The sequence below is a fragment of the Acomys russatus genome, chromosome 1, assembly GCF_903995435.1.
Source record: "Acomys russatus chromosome 1, mAcoRus1.1, whole genome shotgun sequence".
NCBI lineage: Eukaryota > Metazoa > Chordata > Mammalia > Rodentia > Muridae > Acomys > Acomys russatus.
Genome location: NC_067137.1, coordinates 93188925 through 93214998, shown reverse-complemented (window position 1 = coordinate 93214998; position 26074 = coordinate 93188925). Strand labels below are relative to the sequence as shown.

The 26074-nt window shown below is 47.9% G+C and overlaps 2 protein-coding genes across 4 annotated transcripts in view; one reads left to right on the top strand and one right to left on the bottom strand.

Annotated features, from left to right (window-relative positions):
- Dpf3 (double PHD fingers 3) overlaps positions 1-26074 on the top strand; it is a 277997-nt gene that overhangs the window by 93227 nt on the left and 158696 nt on the right. The gene's annotated exons all lie outside the window — the stretch shown is intronic.
- Positions 3566-3884, bottom strand: LOC127191557 (60S ribosomal protein L36-like). The gene has a single exon (XM_051148700.1). It carries the CDS (start codon positions 3882-3884, stop codon positions 3567-3569), a length of 318 nt encoding a protein of 105 aa, XP_051004657.1. The 3' UTR covers position 3566.

Below are 26074 nucleotides of genomic sequence, written 5' to 3'. Positions count from 1 at the left end.
AGAGAAACCCTGTCTCGAAAAACCAAAAACAAAAAACAAAGAAGTTCAAAGTTATCCTTAGCTTCACAGTGAATTTGAGGCCAGCTTAGTCTACACAGGGCTCTGTCTCAAAAACAAAACAACCACAAAAAAGCCCCCAAAACCAACCCTACAAACGCAGCAGCTGCAGCAGCAGCAGCAGCAGCAGCAGCAGCAGCAGCAGCAGCAGCAGCACTTACCACAGGGCAGGGGTGCTGTGTTAGAGATCAGCTAATTGGAGCACTAGACACTCATGGGACTGTGAGCTACTAGAGGTTTCACATTATGGCTGAAGAATCTGAAGCCTAGAAAACGCACCAGTGGACTTCCATGCCCCACAGCAATTAAGGAGTATGAGAGCTCCAGTATCCTGGCTCGCCCATTGTAAGCGCCGTGACCTCTTACCCATGCGCTTACTGTCTCTCTCCAACAGAAACTTGCTGAGGGCAGAAACCACAAGTGCCATGTCCTCTGTGGTATCCCAGGGGCTGGTGACAGCCTTGCATACCCAGCTGTCCCTTAACTGGCATTTGGACGTTGGTGTGCTCAAGTTGCCGTTTGTTGAGATCATTTTCTTTGCTCTTCAGTTAGAGATAGTTTCCTTGGCTCAGGTTGAGTCACCCCCAAAGGTGGACATCTTGCAGGAGTGGCCGTGCCATGAACGAGCGCCTAAGGAGCCAACACTGGTGGCCCTCTGTATCTGTGGTTCCTCATCTGTACACTTAAGCTGAGGATTAAAAACACTGAGAAAACAATTGCTTTTGTATTGAACACCAGGAGTTTGTTTCTTATTGATTCCTAAAGAGCACAGCATAATATCTGTTTCCATAGCATTTACGCTGTATTAGGTATTATAGCCCATGAGATGACTTAAGCACACAGGAGGCTGTGCTCAGGTTCTAGGCTATGTTTATGAGGGACTAGAGCATCTGCAGATGCTGGTATCTGGGAGGAAAGGGCTCCTGGAAGCTGTTCCCTGTGGGTACTTAGGGTGGCTGTACTTCCCAAAAGGCCTTGGCAGCCATTCTTCTTTGATGTCCTTGGAAAATTTGGGCATGGGAGTTCCTCTTTTCCTACTGTCATATGCCTTTAGTCCTGACTATGAGGAGTCATGATACGAACTTCTTTTTCTTTTCTTTTCGTTTCTTTCCCCTTCTCTCCTGCTTCCTTCTTTCCTTCCTTTTCTTACCTATTTTTGTTTTTGTTTTTGCCTCATGTGTCCAGTTTCCAGGGTGGTGTTTGCAAGCATGAAGAGTTGTGGCTAGGTTTCGCTTACTGTAGGGCTTGCTTTTCTGATTTGCCACCATTGAAAACTATATTCTGAGCCAGGTACAATGGCACACGCCTGTAATCTCAGCACTCAGAGAGGCAGAGACAGGTGAATCTCTGTGAGTTCGAGGCCAGCCTGGTCTACAAAGAGAGTCTAGGACAGCCAAGGTTACACAGAGAAACCCTGTCTCAAAAAACCCAAAAAACCCAAACAAGACAAAACAAGAAACAAACAAACAAAACCCCAAAAAACCAAAGAGGGGGGAGAAAGAAAGGAAAGGAAAGAAAGGATGAAAACCACATCCTGAGTAGTTGTAGGTAGAGTCGCTAAGCTGCCAGCCCCTGGACAGACCTGGATTCTTCATGGAGAGAGCAAAGGTGATGTGATTCATGGCGGAGTCGTTGATATATTCTCTTCCAAGCAATGACCGGAACTCTGGGCTGATGGAACTTCTGTGAACAATAGTTTGCAGGTGCTCCTCTGTAAACCACCAGCTACCTTCGAGGTCACCACGATGCCTTTGGCCAGGTGCCTGAGGATCAGGCCTTCATCTTGCACTGGTCTCTTTTGCTACTATGTTTCTGAGGCACTGTGTGTCCATGATGAGCCACCCCGGGTTCCCCGTGTTTCCGCTTTGCAACCTGAGCCTCGTGTGTCGTGGGTGAATCTGTGGACATCTCCCTGTATTATTCCAAGTCCAGGCACCTACACAGTGCCTGCATCTTCTGTAGCCTTTTAATTTCTGGGACTGTTACCGAGAATCAGGGAACCATTAGGGATGGAGCCCGAGTGTAGGATGAGCTCCTTTCCAGTGCAGCTGCCTGGGCAATGGCTGAATGCTTTCCTGGGCGACGCTGCATTCAGCTTGTGTTAGCTACTCTGGTTTGGGGTAGGGATAGGGTGGGGAGGAGAATAGCTCCCAGGTAAGTTCAACCCAGAGGGCCAGCCACCATCATTTTGAAGATCAAAAATCACTCACAAGTCTCTGGTTAACTTCTTTCCCACATGATCCAATGTTCCCTGATGGCAGTGGCTCGAGGTTTTCATTTCTCAGCGTGTCATTGCTATTTATGTGCTGGTTCAACTTGCAAATGCAGAATCCTTCCCGTGTTGCCCGTTTGGTCATCCGTTTATCCATCTGTGATTTAGTTCCTCCATCCATCTATTAGTTCATCGATCCATCCATCCATCCATCCATTCTTTCATTCGTGCATCCAGCAAAGGGACTATGTGGGTAAAGCAAATGGGGAAAATAGGCTTACAAAAGACAAAAGGGACCATGGGGATTCTGGTGACCCGGGATTCTGAACAGGGCCAGTGTTCTCCATCCTTTGAGCCCTATTCCACCTCCTAGTGTGAGCAGATGCTACTCTGCCATCTGTGTGGCCCCATCACCCTCAGGATGAAGCTAGCACCGCATATCTTGTGGGTTTGGTTGCCTTGTCCTACCTCACACATGCTCTAGAGTTTCTTGGGTAGGATACCCATAGCTGCTTCAGAACTGTGGCTTGCAGTGTCTTGGGGGCTCCTGGAGAGGTGGGAAGGCAGGAGAGACCTGGTGTATTTGGAGCATGTTGGGGAACCTTAGCAGCTGACGAGCCTGGGTGAAGAGCTGTCTGCAGCAGTGTCAGATCTGACCTCAGAACTCAGCTTCATTGATCCCATGGCTTGTTGAGGCAGGACTTAGGCTGGCAAGAGCCACGCTTAGGATTTGGAGCCTGTGACTTTCCAGGCTGAGCAGAAGCTGCTGCATCAGCAGTTCTTCGTGGGAACTCTGGTCCCAGAGAGTCCGGCAGGTATCAGAGTTAACCTTGGTCATGTGTGACTGACCCTGTGCCAGAAACCCCAGCTTTCTTCAGATTGGGGAACAGCATCCCCCCCCTGTTCAGGACCATTTTAATGGTTTCTTATGTTTGTGTCATTTTATTGCTGAAAATATGGGCATCAGATGCAGAGTATTAAAAGAAACCTCGCTAAAGGCATAAATGGAGCTTGTGAGAACACATCTTATAAAGACCACCAGAAGGTAAAACTGTTTATTGAGGAAGTAAAATTACTGATGATGGACAGTGTCTATGGGCCTTCTTGGTTTGTCTTATTTAGTATAGGCACCCAGTGAGGCTGAGAGAGGGTAGCATAAATTACCATCTCACAGAATAAAGATCTTAATTAGGAGAACAGCAAGGTCCCTGTCACTACCCCTTTAGATATGTGCAAAATGTGTTTTTGTTTTTGTCCCCTCCCCACCTGAACAAACGTTTATTGAGGGAGGGGGGCGTCAGTCCTTCTTGGCCGCTGCCTTCCTCATGGCTGCCAGCACGTTGCTAAGCTCCTCCCGCTTCCTCTTGGCCCGGATGTGCGTACTCACCCTCTTCTTGATGAACTTGAGCGCGCGCTTGTCCTTGGACACCTTGAGCAGTTCCATGGTGCGCTGCACATAGGGCGCGAAGCCGCACACCTCCCTGATCATATCACGCGTGAACTTGGTGTGCTTGGTGAGGCGCCCGCGGCGCCGGCTGTGCCTCAGCTTGCTGACATTCTTCATCACCTTGTGGCCCTTGTTGAGGCTCAAGGCCATGGGGTAGCGCAGGGCCATGGCTGCTGCTCTCTGATGGCGCCGCTGACAGGAAGAATTGCGCTGTGCAGAACCCTGGGATATCTCAAAATGTTCTTTTTTGCTAGGTGAAACTGAATGAGAAAGAATTTTGACTAGGAACAATAAAGTCAAATTTTTTCTTTTCTTTTCTTTTTCTTTTTTTGGTTTTTGTCATTTGTCTATCATCTATCTGTCTGTCTGTCTGTCTATCTATCGATTTATGTATCTACCTACTTATCTTCTGTCTATCTTGATAGAGTGTCAGGGTGGCCTTGAACTTGATGTGTAGCTGAGGAAGATCCTCCTGTTGGGGTAACAGCCATGTTCCACCACATCCAATTATGTGGCACTGGGGATGGAGCCCAGGGTTTTGTGTATGCCAGGCACTCTACTCACTGGCCTACACCAGCAGACCAGAAAGTGGATGGTAGGCTAACATTAGGTATTGATAACCTAATCTAAAAGTATTCCTTAGTATTACCAAAGAATCTTAGGGCTGACAAGATAGGTAAAGGTACTTGCTGCCAACCCAAGCTGGCAACCTGGGACTCACATGGTGGAAGGAAAGAAGCCACGTAGGTGAGTTGTCCTCTGACCTCCATGTGCATAAACATTAAAAACACACACACACACACACACACACACACACACACACACACACACACACACACACACAATAAAAACTCCACAAACAGCCAAAGTATCTCAATAGAACTTTTCCAATATAGCCCTATTACTGCTTACTAGAGTACACTATTCATTAATTCACATCTTTATTGATTCCATGTAGATTCATGAAATATTTATGTAATGTGACATGGAAAGCCTTTTGCTGGCCGTTGAGTATATAAAGATGAAGGGAAACATTTCTGCCTGGATGTTAGTTTTGCTTCTTACCAAAATGCCGCAAAGCATAGTGGCTTCAGTTGGAGAGTGGCCAACCATTCATCTTGTTTACTGTTTTGTGGGCTAGTGATGTGGCCTAGTAACATGGGCTGGTGACTGGGCTAGGGACGTGGGCTAGTGACTAGGCTCAGCTGGGTGGTGGTTCTGGTATAGACTGGGCTCACTTAGGTGTCTGCAGGCAGCTGGTCTTGGGCAGGTTGTGGGCTGCTTGGTCTAGAACAGTTTTAATCTGGCCAGCAGCTGGCTTGGCAGGGTTCCAGGAGAGCTGGAGTAGGGGAGATGCAGGGTACTGCAGCATCCCAACGTTCTTTCTCTCTCACTGTTGGGGAGGGTGTCTTGTAGGTTCACCAGCCACATGAGGGTACTTAGGAAAGGTAGTTCTTTTCCTCCGGGCCTTTTGTTACTTCTTTGTACCCCACTGTGCCCTCCTGGGAACATTTGTCTTTCATTATCCATCAGTGCTTTCTGACAGTAGTGTTTATGTGTAGGCTGAGTTGACCATTCACTGGGGATGAAGGTGAAAAAATGCCTGATCTCAGCAGTGCAGCTTTTTAGGAAAATGGGAATAATAGTTATCTGCCTCATGGAATTTCTAAGGTCAAATGAATGAATGCACAGAATGCTTGGCATGGTATCCAAGGCACGTACTCTGTAAGTTCACCATGAAGCCTAAAATTTCAGGGGATGTTTGATGTACACAACAGTCTCTCCTCCTCCTTCTCTGTTGGATCCATGCAGGGTCATAAGTGGGTGCAGGCACGTGCATGTGCGCATGCGTATGGAGGCCGGAGGAAGGTAGCAGACATCCCCCTCTGTTTATAATCATCTTGTTTCCCTGGGATAGGCGCTCTCACAGAGCCTGGAGCTCACTGGTTTGGATAGACTGGCTGACCAGCAAGCTCCTCCCATCACCTGTCTTTGCTCCCATGCCCATTTTGTTGGGCTTTTGAGACAAACTCTCACTATGTAGCCTAGACTGGCCTTGAACTCCTGATCCTCCGGCTCCAGCCTCCTTGTGTGCTTAGATTGCTGGCACCTTCCGCCACGCTCAGCTCTTTTCAACATCATCTGAGATACTTCAGCAATAGAATCAAAGGCCTGTAATGTTGTTCCATTAAGATAAAGCCCCTGGGGGCTGGAGAGATGGCTCAGTGGTTAAGAGTGCCACCTGCTCTTCCAGAGGTCCTGAGTTCAATTCCCAGCACCCACATGGTGGCTCACAACCATCTATAATATGATCTGATGCCCTCTCCTGACCTGTAGGTGTGCATGCAGGCAGAACCCGGTATACATAATAAATAAATAAATAAATCTTAAAAAAAAAAAAAAAAAAAAAAGGATAAAGCCCTTGATCCTCTGCTCCTTGCCACAGTTTTTCCATTTACAAAATGAAGGACAGAAATATTTATGCTGGGAATTGTTGGCTATAATCCATAGCCTAACTTTATTGCAATATAATTAAAAGTAACAAGCAATGGTTTGTAAGAGAAAGACACCTAGGGCAATGGAGTCTGAATCTGTGGAAGTGAAAGGTTTGGTTGGGCCTTCTTCTTTCTACAGAAAACAAACAGATCTGTTTCTGGACCATGTCTGAATTAAGATGACATCACTCTCTGATCCTATTGGTAAATCTTTGGGTGTCTCTGCTGGGACCCTCAGACCTCAGCATGACAAGGTTCATCTATGTTGGGTGAGGCAGGTTTTCTGGTTTTTAGGGCTTGACAGGGTCTTGTGTATTTGCTGACAGCCAAATGGTTCATGTCAAACAGACTGATTTAGTGACTGGGCCTGACAGAACCAAAGTAGTTGAATAGCAGGGGCATGGCCGGCTCACGAGCTGCCCTTTGCTGAGCAGCGTTTACCGGCTCCTAAGCATAGAGTGAAGGCTTCCATGTCCATTTTGTTCTTTATTCTTGTGGTTAGCATTTCTAGTTGAGAAAATGGAAACTCAGACTTTAGTAAGTGGTTGTAGAGACTAATTTTTGTCAACTTGATACAGATTAGGACCATCTGGGGAGAGGGAACCTCAACTGAAAAAGTGCCTCTATTAGCTTTTCCTGCAGTCAAATTATATACATAATATATATATATATATAATTATAGAATTTTTTGAGACTGTCTTTTCACTTTGGCTGGCTATTTTATAGACCCGGCTGGCCTCTAACTTGCAGAGATCTGACTGCCTCTGCTTCCAAAGTGTTGGAATTAAAGGCATGTGCCACCAGTCAAGTGCATTGTGGCAGTGCCACCCCTAGGCTGATGGTCCCAGCTTCTGAAAGAAAGCAAACTGAGCAAGGCACAGAGAGCAAGGCAGTAAGCAGCATCCCTCCATGACCTCTGGTTCAGTTCCTGCCTATAGGTTCCAGCCTTGAGTTGCTGTCTTGACTTTCCTGCAAGCCAAGACACCCACTTCTCTCCAGTTCACTTTCTGTCATGTTGGGTATCACAACAAAAAACTTACGTCAGTGGTGGAACAGAGATTTGGACTAGAGCTGTGCATCTCCGAAACCTGTACACCTAGACAGCATTTTTGCTTTTGTTGTTGCTGAGAGACGGTATCACGGGCTGGTCTTAAACTCCCTATGTAGTCAAAGATGACCTTGAACTTCTGATCTTCCTGTCTACATAGATTTCCTGAGTGTTGTATGCTTCTACAGTGGTATATACGGTGCTGGGAATTGAATTTAGGGCCTTGTGTTTGTTAGGCAAGCATTCAATCAACCTGGGTAAATTTCCAACCCACAACATATACTTTATACTTGACTATTTCTCAAAAAATAGGATTGCTTCAGCATTCTTACTTTAAAAAATTACCTGCACATGTGTATATTTGTGTGTGGGTTTGCACGTGAGAGTACAGTGGCTTTGGCTCTATTGCCCTGGAGCTGGAGTTAGAGGCAGCTGTAAATCACATGGATTGGGTGCTGAGAATCAGAGTTGGGACTTCAGGAGGAGCCATATGCACTCTTAACCACCGAGCCATCTCTCCAGCCCTGGCTTCCGCATTCTTGAACCTCGGGGCTGAATGATAATACCCACTGTGCTTCTTCACAGTGGCTTTAACAGTGTCCAGTGTCCATGCAGCAGATCCCACCTTGCCAGACAGAAGAAGCCACACCTCTTCAGAGATGGCCACATCCAAATTCTAATTCACAACCCATAAACACCTTGTCTACCTGGCAAAAGGGACTTTGAAGATGTGAGGAAAGGTTTCGACATGGGCAGGGGAGCCTGGACTTGTAGGTGGTCCAGTATCATCACCACAGGGACTTGGTAAGAGGGAGGAGTGCACAGCTTGGCAGGTAATACGGAGTTGAACGTGGAGGCTGAGGTACACAATGGAAGGACCCTCTGATTCTTGTATCCACACTAAGAAGCAGAGACGGCCCCAGAAGCTGGAAAAGACAAAGAGCAGTTTTCCCTTAAAGCTTCTGGAAGGAGTGCAGGCATCCTGACATTAGCTTGGGAAGACTCTTTCTGGACTGCTGACATCTAAAATGGTACACTGGGAAGCTAGTGTTGGTCTACTTAGCTTGTGGTCATTTGCTTCCATGGTAGTAAGAAGCCGACAGGCCACCTCTCCACATACCATTCAGTGTTCCAAACTGTCGCCGTGGAGCTCTGGTTGGGGTTGGGAAAGCAGGTCAGTGTCATAGCCCTTGTCTAGTATACATAAAGCTCCATGGTTTCACCTGCTTTGCCACAAATCCTCTAGAAGCATCCCATCATCAGCTTGTGGCAGCTCCTCCTTTTCTGTGACCCAGTGCCATTTAAACAAAGGCGGGGGATCTGTAGACACTGGGAGGATCTGTACTGGGGCTCAGGCTTCTGCTGTTGGAAGGTTTTGTCCTGACTCATCCACACACCTGATGCTGTACTCTGACTCCTGACCCTACTGGCTAGACAGCTGACATGTCATCGGACCTAATGAAATATTATTTCTTAATATATTCTGCTCTGTTTGTCCAGTGGGTAGAGTCCTCTGGAGCAAACAGTATTGTCTTGTTATTGACTTATGACGTACTGTTTTCTGCCGTGGGTGCTGACAGCGGTAGATGGGACTCTCACACCACAGGATCAAGAGCTAGTATTTTCTGATCATGTACAGTCAAGGTGTTACATTGCTTTTCCTGGGAGGGGATCTTATAGTGAGAATATTTGGTTTCTTTAAAAACACAGAAATGTTAATGGGAGTATGTTTGTGTTTTAATCTCAAGTGTGGGATATGGGGCGGCTGCAGATTGTCCACAGCAGCTGACTATGATTTGCTTTGTGCTTTAGCAGGGGCGTGATTTTGCCAGCTGTAGTTTCTGCAAGTGTATGGCATTTGGAATTCTTTTTTCCTGAGACTGGGTTTTTCTATATAGCCTTGGCTACCCTGGACTCTCTTCGTAGACCAGGCTGGCCTCAAACTCACAGAGATCATCCTACCTCTGCCTCCCAAGTGCTGGGATTATAGGCCACTGCGCCTAGCTTCTGTGGACTCTTTGAGAGAGGCTGCAGAAACTGCTGCTCCTGCTGCTGTCGTTTTCTGGTCGCTGGTCACTGGTTGTGGTTTGTTGTAGTTTGGCAACTGGTCATGCACAAAGAGACGAGAAGAAATAGAATATCCTAATGGTGAAGATCAAACTCGCTACAAGGAACTCGGTGTCCCTAATCCGCAGGAAGTATGTGAATGATAAGGACACCCCCTTTCTCTCTTCTCTCCTACCTAGTGTTGGGCATTGGAAAGGTAGAATAAAGGTTGAAGAGAGGAAAAAGAACCCACAAAGTAGCAAATGCTGACTACAGGGTCTTTCTGTTTACCCCACGTAGATAGTGCAATGACAGGTATTACAAAGGATCCCATCAAAGTCCATGCCAGCGAGTCAGTGAGCTGTTTACTGAGGTAACGTACACAGAGGGCTTGAGTAGCTGCTCCACTGAGAAGTCACCTCCCCCCCAGCATGTGTGACAAGTAAGACAGCTGTACCACTGGCGTTCTAGGGCCACTCCCATTTTATAGATGAGAAGTGAGGCTCAGAGGGTCAGCAAACCACACACAAGGGGCCAGGACCCAAACACTGCGTGCCAGCCCTTCATCGAAGAGCTTCTCCTGGGGGCAGTCATGGAGCTGAGTGGCATTAGCCACCGCTTACACATCCCCTGGCCACATGAGAGAAGGAGTGACCTGGACGCTACAAGTCTCTGTGTGAACTCAGTGTAGAGACAGCAAGGTGGGCACAAGGCCGTCTAATTGGACAACTGAGCATTTACTTTTCTTGGCCCGAGATTCCTCTGGGGCTGCCTTTGTTACCCTTCTTCACCCGATCTGTGCTTACAGGCATGTACACACATATACATCATATATACTGTATACATATACACACACACACACTCATGCAACACAACCATTATGTATACATATATGTACACATGCACACACATACATTATGTATACACATATACATACATATATGCACACATGTACATTATATACACACATGCACACACATGTACAATGCACACATACATTACGTATATACACATATACACATTAAACACACACACACACACACACACACTTTGTTATATATATTAGACAAGGTCTCGTGTATCCTCAACTGGCCTTGAACTCACTATATAGCTGAAGAGGGCTTTGAACTCTTGATCTCCTCCACCCACCTCCCGGGTACTGGGATTATAGTTGTGGGTCAGCATTCCTGGCTAAGTCCAAGTATATTCTTGTTGTATTCACCAGCATCCTCCTTGCCACATATCTGCAGATAGCAGGTGTGTGTGGTGGGGACAGTGGTCTCTCCGTGTGCCCCTTTCCCCTGGAGCTCCTCTGACCCCCATCTCTGGATGCTGTGCCGGGCCCAGCTGGTGATCTAGGACTGATGCTAGGCTTGTTAATCTCCCTCCTTCCTCCCTGGTTATGGACGAGAGATGCATGCATTGAGAGTGAGGATGGAAACCAAATCAGCGTGAAGATGCTGGAGCAGCCCATACGGCCTTTGCCAGCGCGGAAGTTGCCAGTGCCCTTAATGCACTGGCAGCGAGGGTGGCTGTTTCCTGCCTTTTGCTTGCCTTCACGTTGGCTCACTTCTGCGCAAGATGAGAATTTACTGCCGATGAGCCTCATGGCAGATGATGAATAGAAAGCGAGCGACCTCGGCCGTCTCTTCCCTTCTCTGTCCCTCTGTCCCCAAGAGTGCCTTGTCAGCTTCAGTGATCTTCACCCAGCCAGTCCATATGGACCGATGCTGCCTTATTAAATTGCCTCTCGGCTGCCGGGTGACACTTTCTGCTTCTTTCCTCCCCAAATCACCCTCAAGTTATGACTTCATTTGCAGCAGTGGTCAGAGCAGGGCAATTCTATTGATTTTCCTTCTTCTCTTGGTTTCTCTATAAATTAATTGGGTCTAATCATGTTTGCCATCCTATCTTTGGAGGGGATTAAACCTGCAGTGTTTAAAGGGGGAAGAGTGTGTTTTTTAGTTCAGTCTGTGTGTTTGAATTCTAGCAGTCCAGAAACTCTTTTTTTTTTTTTTTGAGAGTGTCTCTTGTAATCTAAGCTGGCCTTGAACTCTCATGCCACTGAGAAGGACCTTGAACTTCTGAGGAACTTGCCTCTACCTCCCAGTGCTGGGGTTATAGGTGCACATCCTGTGTTTGGTTTCTTGCAGTACTGGGGATTGGATCCACTGCTTTGTGTATGCCAGGCAAGCATTCTAAAAACTAAGCTACACTTCCAGCCCCTGATACCCAGTTCTGTGTTTCAGGAGTAATTTTTTCCCCCAAGACAGGGTTTCTTTGTAGCCTTGGTTGACCAGGCTGGCCTCGAACTCCCAGTGATCCTCCTGCCTCTGCCTCCCGAGTGCTGGCATTAAAGGTGTGCACGACCACTGCCCGGCTGCAATTTTTTTATTCTAAAGACCAAACAAGATTCTGAAGGGTTTGGGCAATGGAGGAAGGGGGAGGGGCATCATAGCTTTGGGGGTATGGTACCATCTTGCCAGGTGCCACAACAAACAACTTGTCCCACTTGGCCTTACTCTGTCAGACTCACAGATAGGGACACAGTGGGAGGGTGGGATGGTCTATTGGAGCAGGCATTGTGTTCCTGGGTCCCAGGACTGCCTGGATCTCCAGGGGAATGAGATGGCCGGCCAGCAGTCATGTGGTCCAAGGTCATATGGCTGTGCGCTGGTACTCCAGGAGGCGATGAGAGAGCCAAGGCTGAAGTAGGGGCTATTTTGGTCTATGGGGTGGTAGTACAGTCTCTCTCTCTCTGTGTTGTACACACATGCTCACAAGCTCCTCCAGTGATGGCCCCCAAGGCTAGAAATGTCTCATATTTTTTTGCTATTGTCTCCAGAAGATAAAAACTGAAAGCCACTAGTCCTTGACTGGAGTTAACTTCAGGGGGGTTTGTAGAGGGCATGTGATTTAGACTTGGGTCAGCTCTGTTGGTCTGCAGGAAGCCTCCTGTTTCTGTGCCACTCTGTCTCTTACTCCTGGGAGTTTCTTAATGACTGTCCTGGACATGATGTAGAGGGCTTTGTGTCTGCAGCATGCTGGGCTGTGGGGGCCCTGTGACAGTCTCTGTCAGAGGGAACAGTGGGAACATGTCAGCTGATCAGACAAAGCCATGCCCCTCGGGCAGTGTGATTGTTGCTTGCACCCATCCTCCCAACTTTGATCCTGTTTCAGTCGGCTGCCTGGCCATGGGTGATGACACCTGTGAGCAGCAGGCAAGCACAGGGCTCAAGCCCGTGGCTCCCTCAGTGGTGGCACTGGTGGAGACCGGTCTGTTGGCTTGATCGACCGGCGTTCTCCTATTTCTGCTTTGGTTCAATTTCTTCATCTCAAACCCTTGGTTTCCTTATCTCTTAAAGCAGGATGAACCTGGGAGAGTGAGAGATCAGGACGCAACCACCCACATGGTAGCTGCTCAGTAAATTAAGGTACTATGGTGGTTGAAATGTTTGCTTTGTTTGAGTGACCAGCCTTGCATCTGAGAGGTCTCCCGGCACCTTATATGGAAGAAGCCAGATCCTGGTGTAGGGGATCCTTACGCTCAACCGCTGAACCGCAAAGCCTCTGCTTTCATCTCAATAACTGACAGATGGGTTGATGTTGTCTCCTCAGGACAATTGTGGAGTACCACTCTACCTCCCACCTATGGTCTCAGTCTTAACAAAGGGGTGGGTAGAGTCCAGGCAAAGAGCTGAGGCTGCCGGGGCAAACTTTCAAACCAGCAGATGAACGTTTATTTATAGGTATTAGAGGGAAGTGCCAACCCCAAGGAAGGAAGAAAAGCACGCAGCAGAGGCAGCTGCAGGGAGCAGTGGGCAGGAAGTAGGCCATAGTAGTGGAGGTGCGTTGGGGCAGGGCTGTATGAGCTCGGGAGGGTGGATGACATCAGCATGTTGGAGAGTCACGGTGCCAGGAGAAAGTGGCAGGTTCAGATGGAGCAAACCAAGGCATATTTAATAACAGGACCGTTATAGAATGTGGGCAGGGAACCAAAGTAGGGGATGGCACAGAACCCAAGGGCTAGGTCAAGGGAACTGGGAAGCTGACTAGGGTAGCAGCTTAGAGATGGATGTTTAGTAGGAGCTGTGGCCGGCAGGAGACAGATACACTCACCTACACCCACCCCCACAGAGACTAGGAAGGAGGGGACTGGGAATAAACACCCAGTTACTTCTCTGTCCACTCCTGCCCCTGATGTTGGTCCAGGTCACTGGAGTAGGGAGAAAGGAGACAAGTGGCTGACCTACAGGGTGGGTTGCTGGGACACCGAGCAGGGAGAGGGGCCTAGGGGACAGAGCCAGGGCAGAGCAGGCAGGAGTAGGTAATGAGCTCCGGACAGTTTAGGCATGTAGGCACGAAGAGAGTCGAGTTACTGGGGAGACTCTGCTGAAGGCGGTGCAGGTTGGATATGGACGCCATGGGTCCAGGAGGCAGAATATGAGAGTGATCTTATTTCTGTGTGATCATGAACTAGCAGCGTATGCTCTCTGAGTGCCTTTCCTCATCTGTAAAATGGGCACATAAAAAGGGACAATGTTCTCACAGGGAGGAGTAGTAAAGGGACTCCTGGTCTAGTCCTTAGCAAAGTGTCAAGGTATAAAGGCCCATGGAAAGTAACAGATAGAGGCTGTACACGAGGGAGAGTAGTCAGCACAGCTGGTGGAAGACATTAAGCAATTTATCTATCCAGCTAATGCTTATTGATTGTCCACTATAGACTGGGAACCAGTCTCAGCGACTGGGTGCACAGGTGTGAATAAATTAGACCAGTCTTCCTCCCAGAGAGCTTATGTGTTTATAGGGAAGGAAGGATGGTAAGGAAACATAGGAGTAAGGTTGGCACAGTGCTATAGCTCAGTAAAGACGAGAGAGGAGCACACTTGTGCCACATTGGTGTTGATGCAGATGTCCCAAGGCTAGGCTCATGTTCCCTGGGCCAAGGGACATCTCAGAGAGTGTATTGTGGGACCGACTGTGCTCTCCCACCAGGATGTAATTCCTATGTGGAAATTACATGTACATGACATCTCTTGTGAAAATACCTGTACATGACTAATGACCATTAGGTGATTTTTTATGATCGCTTTAATAAAAACCACCATGGTAAGGAAAGGCTGGCATATGTATGTGACAGAAACAGCACTCTCTGGCCCCATCAGCAAGCAAAGTCAACCATTAGAAGCAGCCTGGTGTGTGGTGATGAGGACTCCAGAATTTTGAAAGAGCACTTGGTTCAGATCCTGACCTGACCACCATGTACTAAGTGATCTTTGTGAATAACTTCAGCCCTCTGGATCCCTGTGTCATCTGTGTGTGTGTGTGTGTGTGTGTGTGTGTGTGTGTGTGTGTGTGTGTGTAGGTTGGGGGACAGTGGCAGCACCTCTCCTACAGTTGCTGTCAAAATGACTTAGCCTGTTCCCAAGACACAGGACAGTACCTGGTCCACGGTGAGGGTGGCCGAATGTCTTCCTTGTCATTGAGTGACTTGCTGGTATAAGCAAGGACTCTGCTTCCAGTGACCCAAGGTTGGCTGTGAGACACACATTTAGAGAGAGGTACCAGCACCCGGGGGCACATGTATAGCGTGTTTGTGGGAGGAGCCATGAGAGGCATCCTTAGAGTGTTTAAGTGAGGAAGGCCTTGAGGAACAAATAAGACAAGAAAAATAAATAAATACTGGTCGGGGTTGGGATGTAACTCGCTTAGCAGAGTGCTTGCCTGGCACTGGGGAAGCTCTGGAGTCTATCCCCAGCACTACATAAAGCTGAGTGTGATGGTGCATGCCTGTAATCCCAACACTTGGAAGGTAGAGGCACGGGAACTAGAAGTTCAAGGCCATCCTTGGTTACTTGGAATTTTAACCCACCCTGGGCTATGTTGTACCCTGTTAAGAAAGAAAGAAAGAAAGAAAGAAAGAAAGAAAGAAAGAAAGAAAACCAACCAGACCTAATGGCATTAGGCAGGTAAAGAAATAACAACACCCCACCACCACCACCACCACAACAAACCCCTGGACCCAAAGCTTTGTTTCCATCTGTCCCACATAGCCTTTGGGATGATCTAATTTTTTCTAGGCTTTACCTCAGCTTCCTCTATTCATTAGTAAGTGACTTCCCCTCCCTATCTCATTCCTTTGTCAGGCCTTAAACCGGCTAGGGGTTATTGAGATTCTTCTACCCTTAATATCCCCCTGGTCGGTCCAGAGACGCAAAAGCAGATTTGAGGTCAGATGAAGCGGCGGGGGGGGGGGGGGGTGGGGGGGTGGGGGGGTCAGAAGCGAGAGGCACCTAAGAGGAACAGAGCCAGGAGCTGGCGGCAGGCAGAGGTGGAGGGCAGTGACGATGGAATTAACTAGAACCTTGTGTGTCTGGCAACTGGCAGATTCTTTGGATAAGATAAGTGGAACCCTCTGCAAGGTAATTATCAGGGAGTGTAAATTCCAGAGATAACCTGTCCTGGGGATATTGATGGCGGTGGGGCGGTCCTTGAGGCCACACTCTCTTTGTGATCCTCAAGCCCCCTCCTATGGGTCTTCCTTCAGTGTCCTCTCCCCTCCCCTGCTCCGTTGCCTGCACAGTTTCTCACTCACATCAGTTCTTCTGGGGTCTTCTTTTTGTTTGTCTCCTGGATGTTGGGGTGACAGAGGTCTAGGTTTGCCGCTGGAGGGACCTAATTATCGATTAGCCAGGCAAGGGAAAGAATTACTGCACTGGGTCCTTGCTGTGACCTGGGAAGTTTCTGTGCAAACCATTTCCTAGCATGTGTATATTAGTCAGGACCCTTTGAAGGAACAGGACTGAGGGAAAAAACATATATGTGTGTGTGTGTGCACAAATGTGTATATACGTATATATACACACAAATACATATATACACATATGTACACACACACACACACACACACACACACACACACACACACACACACATTCAGGGGAGGCTGACCATCCTGCTCAGTCCATGAGGCTGGATGTCTCAGCAGTCCCAACCTGTCTCTGGAGTCCTAGAGAATCCCTGGAGGGCTGCTGGTCTTCAGTCAATATTGGGATCTTGAAGACGGTGGTGCTGATGCTGGTGAAGGAATGGACACCTCAGCAACAGCTCGGATGAACCTGCCAGTGACAGTGAGGGCAAACAGGCAAAGGCAACGCCTTCCTCTTCCACGGTCTTTGATCTAGGTTACCACCAGAAGGTGATGATACCCAGACTCAGGCTGGGTCTTCCTGCTTCAGAGAATCTGATCAGGAAAATCCCTCACAGGAGTCCCCAGCAGCTTGTGTGATTCCAGATGTGGTCAAGCTGACAACCAAGATGAGTCATCACACCACGGAGCCTTCTGCCTGCGATGATGTTAGAACCAGCAGACATCCCACCTCCTGCATTCCTAGTAGCGGTGTATATGATTTACAGCCTGGTCTGCCTTGCGCCACTCGCCTCCCTTCAGCCACCTAACCAGTGTGTGTTGGCACACATCCTCTCACTTGGAACATGTGTAGCTTAAATCGTTCCGCCTGACAGGGGCCCAGAGGCTGAGAGCCTTGTTGAAGACCCAGAGTGACCAAGTTCTGGCTTCTGCGCTGTTGCCCATCTCAGCCCTTCGGGAACAGGTCTCTTTCCATGGAACGAGGGAAGGCAGCAGCAGGCCGCTGGGAGCCGTGCATACCTCCTGATCACATCTGGAGAGGAGCGGATAGCTGGGTAAAGTGGAAAGAAGCCAGTGCCAGAACTCCCCCCCCCCACAACCCCAAGCCATACCCCCCTCTTTCTAGACACGTTTTGTGGAGTGTGAGGGACAAGGAGGCTTTAGGCATTATCTCTCAGACACCCGAGCCCTAGGAGGGCACCCCAGGGGAAGGGCAACACTCTCTCACTTTCCAGCTGCCTCAAAAGCAGTCTTCCACTCATCAGGAGAAAACAAAGGCCTTGAGGCTGTGAATAGCTTCCTCTCACCCACTGGCCAGCAGCATTTCCTAAATGACAGAGGGCTTTCCAGGGAGCCTAGGGGAAAAAAAAATTAATTTTCAGTCATGTTTTGCTTGCTGTAGTTAACAATGATTATTAAATAGGCAGGGTGAGCTACTGCGTGTTTTCCTTGTTATTAGCTGTGTTTATGGGTTTTTATTAAGTTGTACCAAGCTGAGATAATTGTAAAACTATCTGCGTAAGCTGTATGACTCTTAGACCTCCTTATTTTTTTTTCTTCATTGTGAAGATGGAGCGTCTGCCTTATTCAAGGTTTATACTAGGAAGTCAGGAGGCAGTGAACTTTGCTGGTAAAGGTCCAGGAGGGAAATATTTTGAGCTTTGCATGCTTCGTGGTCTCTGTCGAAACTACAACAAACTCCCCTTTGGGTGCATGGAACCTTAGGCAGAAGTTATCTATACCTCGGTCCCTTCTTAACACATGCAGGCCTCTTCTGGTTAATATTGGATACGAAGGTGAAGGAGGAGACACATCTCTGGGCGTGTCTGCGAGATGACCCCAGACTGGTTAACTGAGGTGGGAAGACCCATCCTGCCATGGGCGGCATTGTTCCATGGGCTGGGGCCTGTGACCGAACAAAAAGGAGAAATGAGCTGAGCATTGCGTTCCTTGCTCCCCACTTCTCGCCTGAGGGTGTGGTGGGACCAAGTCACCTCCTGTTCCTGTCGCCATGTCTTTCCTACAGCTATAAACTATGGCCCTTCAAACCACACACCCAAACCAATTCTTCTTCATTTAAATATCTTCTGGTTAAATATTTAGTGATAGCAATGAACAAGCGATTAAGACCCATGATAAAGTTTAATTTACATATTAGGCCAAGTAAGATATTAAGAGCAAGAAGTGATAATAAATTGGAACAATAACCAGGTCCTGGCACTGTGGTGGCTGATCTGATAATTGCGATGGCAATAAACGGTGGCGTGACAGCTATTCAGCGACAAGCTGGTGGCATGTACGGGTGAAGAATGCCCTGGAATGACTCATACCCCGGACTGGATGAAACAGAGCAGCACATACCTCAGAATGGCCTAAAAATTAAAGCCTATTGCCTATTTTTAGAATTTTCTTTTTCTTTCTTCCTTCCTTCCTTTTTTTTTTTTTTTTTTAAAGTTTTCTTTTTTGTGTGTGTTTCTTTTAAAAAATCAACTTATTTATTCACTTTACATCCTGGTTGTAGCCCCCTCCCTCCTCTCCTCTCAGTCCCATTCTCCTTCCCTATCCCCCTCCCTTATTCCTCACAAAAGGGGAGCCCTCCACCCTCAGCTCATTAAGTCACATCAGGACTGAGTGCATCCTCTTCCCCTGTGGCCTGGCAAGGCAGTCCTGTCAGGGGGTAGTGATTGAAAAGCAGGCAACAGAGTCCATGTCAGAGACAGCCCCTGCTCCCTGTACTAGTGGACCCACATGAAGCCCGAGCTGCCCACTGGCTACATCTGTATGGGGGCTAGTTCCAGTCATGGTCTTTGGTTGATGGTTCAGACTCCACAGGTCCCTCTGAGCCCAGGTTAGTTGGCTCTGTTGGTCTTCTTGTGGAGCTCTTGTTGCCTCTAGGTTATTTTATCCTCCCCCCCGCCGGCCCCCCGCCTTTTCCACTAGAGTCCCTATGCTTTGTCCAGTGTTTGGCTGTGAGTCTCAGCATCTGTTTCAAACCACTGCTAGGTGGAGCCTCTCAGAGGACAACTATTATAGTCTCCTGTCTGCAAGGATAGCAGAGTATTGTTAATAGTGTCAGGGGTTGGCTCTGTTCTATCGGGTAGGTCTTGGGTTGGGCCAGGCATTGCTTGGGCATTCTCTCAATCTCTGCTCTATCTGTTCTATCTTTATCCCTGCATGTCTCATAGGCAGGGTAAGTTTCAGATGAAAGTTTTTGTGGGTGGGTTGGTGTTCTTCTTCCACTAGGAGTCCTCTAGGAGTCCACTAGGAGTCTTGTCTAGTTGTAGGGTGTCCTCTTCAGTTTCCATGGGCCCTGCTACTAGCAGTGTCAGCTGTAGTCCCCCTCATATCCTCCCAGAGGCCTATAATCAGAAGGGAAAATAGAATAGACAGAGAAAGTGGTTTAAGAGAGGAAACAGGGTAGGAGAGGAAATGCATAAAGAAATAAGGGTGGAGGCCAGACCTGGGGAGAGCGGGGTAGGAGGACAGAGGCCTGTAGAGAAAAGAGAAACTGTGGGTGGGAGTGTCTCTATGACAAGCTGGAGACCTAAGTCAGAATATTTTTAGAATTTTCATTGAATAGTTTTGGGTTGTGAAAAGCATAATCATTGATCAGAGGAACTCTATACATGACTCTGCCAATGAAACTTTATTAACATATTACATATTACATCTCTTACATATTACAGTATAGTCAGTCAGATTTTGGTTCAGGGTCTATAGTTGCCTGACATCTGCTGTAAATGGGGTGGAAGGCCCGTGTCAAGAGTCTGGACTGATGATCTAATGCTAGTATCACCTCTGTGTACCAGGGGCAGATAATCTCTCTGTTAGCTAATTTCTTTCCAATAGAACTAGGTAGTGGGGGCTGGACAGATGGCTCTGTGCTTGGGAACACATACTGTTTTTCCAGAGGACCCAAGTTTGATTCCCTGAACCCACATCAGGCAGTTCAAAACTGCGGTAACTCTGGCTTGAGGATTCCACCATTTATGGCCTCTACAGGTACCTACACACACACACACACACACACACACACACACACACACACACACACACACAGAGAGAGAGAGAGAGAGAGAGAGAGAGAAGAAGGAGGAGGAGAGAGAAAACATAGCCAGGGAGCAAATGAGGCACTCTCTGGAATCTGGGATGTTTGAGTCACCTCCTTAGTACAGGCTCTTTTTTTTTTTCTTTTCTTGTTTTGTTTTGGTTTTTCGAGACAGGGTTTCTCTGTGTAGCCTTGATTGTCCTGGACAGTACAGGCTCTTATGAGAAGATACAAGGGCCACAGGGCTCTTGCTTATCTCAAGATGAATACCTCTTTAGAGAGTTTTCTGGTGGTATGTTTTGGGAATTCCTACTATCAACTATCCTCTTGAGTTACTGAGAGTGGTAGCTCTGGGCATTTGGGTGGTATGGGAAACTGAGGCACAAAGGAGTTTTTTTTTTCTAAAAAAAGCTAAAATTATTCAGCAAATCTTTGATTCTCCTAAAGCAAAACTTAGTATTTCCAAGAAAGTGGGTTCTTGAGGTTATTGTCGTTCTGTCTTCCTGGACTTGCATCTTCCTGGAGCCAGCTACGGCCCAAGGGAAATTGCTGAGGATTCCGTGGACCTCTGTTTGCAAATCTGTTTAGTGGGATGATGATGGTGGTGATGATGTAGGGTTGAGTGAGATTAAATGAAATAATACATATAAATCATATAGAACACTCAGTGAGTGTCAGCTATGTCCCTGGGTGTGCCTCATTTATTTTGTGTGTGCTGTGGTGCATGCATGTCTATACATGTGCATATGATGGCCATGGGTTGAGGTTGAGCGTTTTTATTGATTGGCTCCACCATATTTGTAGAGACAGGATATCTCCCAGATCCTGAGGTTTGTGTTTAGGCTAGCTGCATGGAGACTGTGTTACTGTTCCCCCAATGTGGGGGTTACAGCATGTGCTGTCATACTGGCTTTTTAACCAAGGGTGTGTGGTAAGCACCACACAGTGAACTATCTCCTCAGCCCTTCCTTCTGATTTTTACCCCAGACTCACATTCAGCTTCTAGATCGGAAACTTGGCCTGAGGGCTTTGTTCTTACCCCATGCAGTGTGACTCTTTTTTTTTTTTTTTTTTCCTTTTCTTTTTTTTTTTTTAAATTTATTTTTATTTTTTTTTATTAATTTATTCTTGTTACATCTCAATGTTTATCCCATCCCTTGTATCCTCCCATTCCTCCCCCCCCCCCATTTTCCCATTATTCCCCTCCCCTATGACTGTTCCTGAGGGGGATTACCTCCCCCTCTATATTCTCATAGGGTATCAAGTCTCTTCTTGGCTACTTGCTGTCCTTCCTCTGAGTGCCACCAGGTCTCCCCCTCCAGGGGACATGGTCAAATGTGAGGCACCAGAGTACGTGAGAAAGTCATATCCCACTCTCCACTCAACTGTGGAGAATATTCTGACCATTGGCTAGATCTGGGAAGGGGTTTAAAGTTTACCTCCTGTATTGTCCTTGGCTGGTGCCTTAGTTTGAGCCGGACCCCTGGGCCCAAATCTGCCTATCATAATGTTCTACTTGTAGGTTTCTAGGACCCTCTGGATCCTTTTATTTTGCTGTTCTCCCATGTGTCTCTTATTTAGAGCAGTGTGACTCTTGATGAGGTACAAGGATTGGGAGAGAGGACGGAGGCAGGGAAAGACAGATGAAGATGGGAATGCAAGGGTTTGGGAAAATAAGTACATGGACAATGGACAGCCAGTGTCTATGTCCAGCCAAGCTTCAGAATTGATTTTGGGATTTATAAGTATATACTTAAAAAAAAAAAAGGGCACTCTGGAGGTGATTTTCTTAGTTCCCCACTGAGAGCGTGTTGGCGGGTGGAAGGAGACACTGGACCTCTTTGTCCGGTTGCCCCTTAGAAGGGCAGCCTGGAGATCACTTGGGGCCACAGGGCCTTGCTTCTGCAGCTGAACATAACCAACTCTGACAGGAGGGCAGAGGCCCCCAAGCAAGGTCAGGGTCCCAAATCCCCTCCTGGCAGGTGCCTGGTGGGGAGAGTGTGACCTCCAGATAACCTTCAAGTTCCCATTGATTTCCTGTCAAGTTTTTCCCCAGCCCCGGCCTGCAGTGCCCCTGGAACTACCCTGGGCCTAGGGGGTTCAGAGCAAGGACATGGATCAGGAAGCTGGGATGGGACCCGCAGAACGGGTTAATTTGGAGGAAGGCCCTCAAAGAGAAATAGATGGGCACGTTGGAGATGGCCTGGCTTCTGAATTTGCTGGTTTGCAGCACTAGTCCAGAGCATGGAATGTCCCTTTGGACGTATAAAGCAATGGCCAACGCCACAAATAGACACTGTTTACCGGCACTTGCTGCAGAGTTTGGGGTGCATAGGTGGCATTGTGGGGCCATGAGCAAAAGTCCCGCAGAGTTGGTGCGGTTGGAGATGGCCTGCTGTCTTGGGTGTATTGGGCTGAGTGGGGCCAGGGGAGGGTCAGAAGGAAGGGGGAATCTCTGCATTTCTCATTTCTGGTCCTGGGGCCCTCTGCCCTGACTTACAGTTTACCCAGATCTTTTCATTATTTATTCAGCGGTAGCGCCTCAACATTTCCTAGGGTCCAATTCCTGTGCTGGGTGCAAGGGATCTAAAGAGACTGGGCCCTATCTGCACAGGGGTTAATGTTTAGTTGCACAGAGGCAATCAAGAGACTAAGATTGTTTTATTAATTCTTATAATATATATGTATTTTTTGATACAGGGTCACACTGGGTAGTTCTGACTGTCCTGGAACTTTCTGTTTAGACCAGGGTAGCTTTGAACTCATAGAGTTCTACCCGCCTCTGCCTCTTGAGTGCTTGGATTGAAGGAGTGCACCAGCATGTCTGGCTAAACAAAGAGAGTTTGAAACTGGGCAATGTTATAAAAACTGAGGTAGGATATGAGATAGCAGGAGGTCAGGAAGGAGTGGGGTGTGCGGCTTACTCTAGGTGGATTCATTTAAAGGCTTCTCTGAGGAGAAGTCTGTGAGAGTAGCAGTGGCAGCATACGCAAAGGTCCTGATGTGAGGTTATCTTGGAAGAGGAGGCACTGAGAGGGCAGAACCCAGCGCACGAAGAGGGCGGAGACAGGACGAAGTAGGAAAGGTGAGTAGACCCAGACAGCAAACAGTCTGGGGTTCCACGGCCATGGGAGGGAGTTTGGATTTATTCTGAGTGCAGTGGGAAGATACCTGAGGGATTTAAAGAGGAGAGAATGTCATGGTCCGATTTCTGTTTTGAAAAGGTCGCTTGGGCAGCCGTGTAGAGAATTGACTGTGGAAGAGCATGTTCTTTGTGGCTGTGTTAAATGCCAGACTGTATTCCCTCTTCTGAGGAGGGCTGCACTGAGGTCCAGCGAAGATGGACCTGTGTGCTGCTAGTCTGCGCATGGTCTAATTGATGAGCCACTCCTATGGGGGGGGGGGGTCACACTCCAGGGACAGCTTCTCCTTACCTTGCTGGGGTGAAGCAGGGAGCCTAGACATCTTTCCTTTTCCTCTTTCCTCTCCTCTTCTTTCCTTCCCTCTTTCTCTGTCTATTTCCCCTCCCTTCCTTCCTTCTATCCTGCCCTCCCTTTTCTTCCTTCTCCTCTTCCTTCCTTCCTTCCTTCCTTCCACCCTCTTCCCCACTCCCTCTTGTTTCTTTTCTTTCCTTTTGACTGGCTTCGTGAACTCCTTCAGCTCCTGCCTTCACTTCCTGGGTTCTACGATTGAAGGGGTGTGATCTTGTCCAGCTTAGGAACGGGACATCCTTAGCTAAACTTAGTGAAGTTTCTTCTGTGGATGTGCTTTCTTTCTGGGTGTGAGTTACCCTACCTAAAGGGTAAAGGGGACTTTGCTGCTGCCTTGTGACTTTTGAAAGTTGGTGACATTTTATACATCCTTTAACGCTCAGAGGAGGGACTTGACTTTGTCACATCTAGGTGCCATTTGAAAGGCAAACCTTGGGTACGAGGGAGGCTAGTTTCCTTCCTTCCCACAGCATCTCTCCCCCTCCCCCTCCTCCTCCTCCTCCTCCTTCCATTATTTACTGGAAGGAATCACACTGCCTCCAGGCTCCTGTCCTTGGCAGCCCCTTGACTTCAACCGGGGGATGCGCGTATGTCATCAGAACATCCAGTGGCAGCTCAGAAATCACGGCCAGGTTCAATATAAATTCCGCCTTGCTTAGGCAGCTTTGCATAATAACTCCCCAGAAAGTCTTCACCCGAGGAATAGGAGGAGGGATTTATCAGGTCTAGTGGGCCTGAACATCCGCTGAACGGCATTGAAATCACAATGCGTTTTAGGGTTCAAATTCTTTGTCTAACGTGGCTTTCGCAAGAGTCCCCCTTGTCCCCAGTGTGCCTGTTCTGGGCCATTATGGGGATCAGAGCCACAGGCTGAGTGCATGAGAACGTTAGTGTCTATACTATAGGTAGGCCTTGGGTTCGCAAGGGACGAGGGCTTCTGGGGGTGGGGGAGGGGGAGGGGGAGGGGGAGGGAGTGAGGGTAGGGGTGGGGGATTGGCCTGTGACAGGTCAGCACTGTCATTTCAGTTCATGCAGCTTCCTGAGGTTTTCTAATGGGAGCCACGCCAGCTGAGTTAGAGTCAGCCACTGGAGCTTCTCAGCTTGGCCCTTAAAACACAGAGTCCAGAGAGTTCATGCCCTTCTCTTCGAGACGAGGGGTGCGGCTTCACCTGGGGGTGAAGAGTGGGCTGAAGTGTGTGTGATCACGCACACTCCAAACCTCCAGAGTCAGAACCAATCTCCTAACCCTGTACTACCTATTGATTTCTTTTACCAAGTGCAGTTTGAGACACTGCTTACACCAGTGGTCCTCAACCTTCGTGACACTGCGACCCTGTAGTACACAGTTCCTCATGTTGTGGTGACTCCCCAGTCATAAAGTGATTTTTGTTGCTACCTCTTAACTGTAATTTCCTCATTGTTATGTACAGTGGTGTAAACGTCTATGTTTTCCAATGGTCTTAGGTGACCCCTGTGAAGGGGTTGTTTGACCCCCTCCAAAGGGTCACGACCGATGGCTTGAGAATCACTGGCTTAGACTGTACTTTCTGAGAGGCAGGTGACAGGACATTTTCCTGTCAGGTGGGGATGATCTGTGTCTCCTGGGGCAGGTCTGATGCCTACACAGTGGTCAGTCAGCTTCCAAAGCTTGGAGAAATAGCAGGGCGTTCTAATGATGACCACTGGCTGCCAGCTTGACCCAGTCTAGAATCGCCTAGGAGACAAGGCATTGCTTCTAGGCGTGTCTGTGAGGAATTTTTGTAGATTAGGTTAACAGAAGAGAGGAGACCTTTTCTGAACATGGGTAGTACTGTCTGTCCTGTGGGCTAGGACCCCGGACATGAAAAGGAGAAAGCCGGCTGAGGTATAGTATCCATTCCACTCTGCTTCTCTGCTGTGAGTTCAGTGTGCTCAGCAGCCTTACCCACCTGCCCCCTTCCTTCCTTGTCAGGGTAGGCTTCTCAAACTGTAAGCCCAAACAAGCCACAGCCACCTCCTTTCTTCTACTGCTTTAATCAGGTTGTTTATTATTATTATTATTATTATTATTATTATTATTATTATTATTATTATTATTATTATTATTATTTTGCAATAAGACACACAAGAATGTCAGTACTGCAACTTCCAGCAGGGCAGCTTGGAGTCTGGGTGAAGAAATGAACTTACAGAGCTGAGGTGAGTCCTACCTCCCTTTTAGGACGAGGGAAAATCAAGCGGAGGCTGCGATCTTGCAGGATGTTAGTTTGCAGGGGCCTGCTCCTGTGTCTGGGGAAGCCAGGTACCTTCAGTCCCGCTCCATGCTCAAGCAGAGGAGGTTTCTGTGTTTCGAATAGCTCATTAACCGTGTCGGAAAACAACATTAGACTATATTCAGTATTACACAAAGAGACTCATGAACAAAACTAAAAGTAACTTGGCAAGGTAATTTTCTTTGGCCCAAGAGTATGCAATGACCCAAACTGGGTGAGGCAGTGCACCAGGGTGGGAACCTCACTTCACTTTTGTCCTAACACAGCATTGCGACTGTGTCTCATTCTATTGGTAGGAGATCAACCCCACAGTCTACTGCTATTGGCTA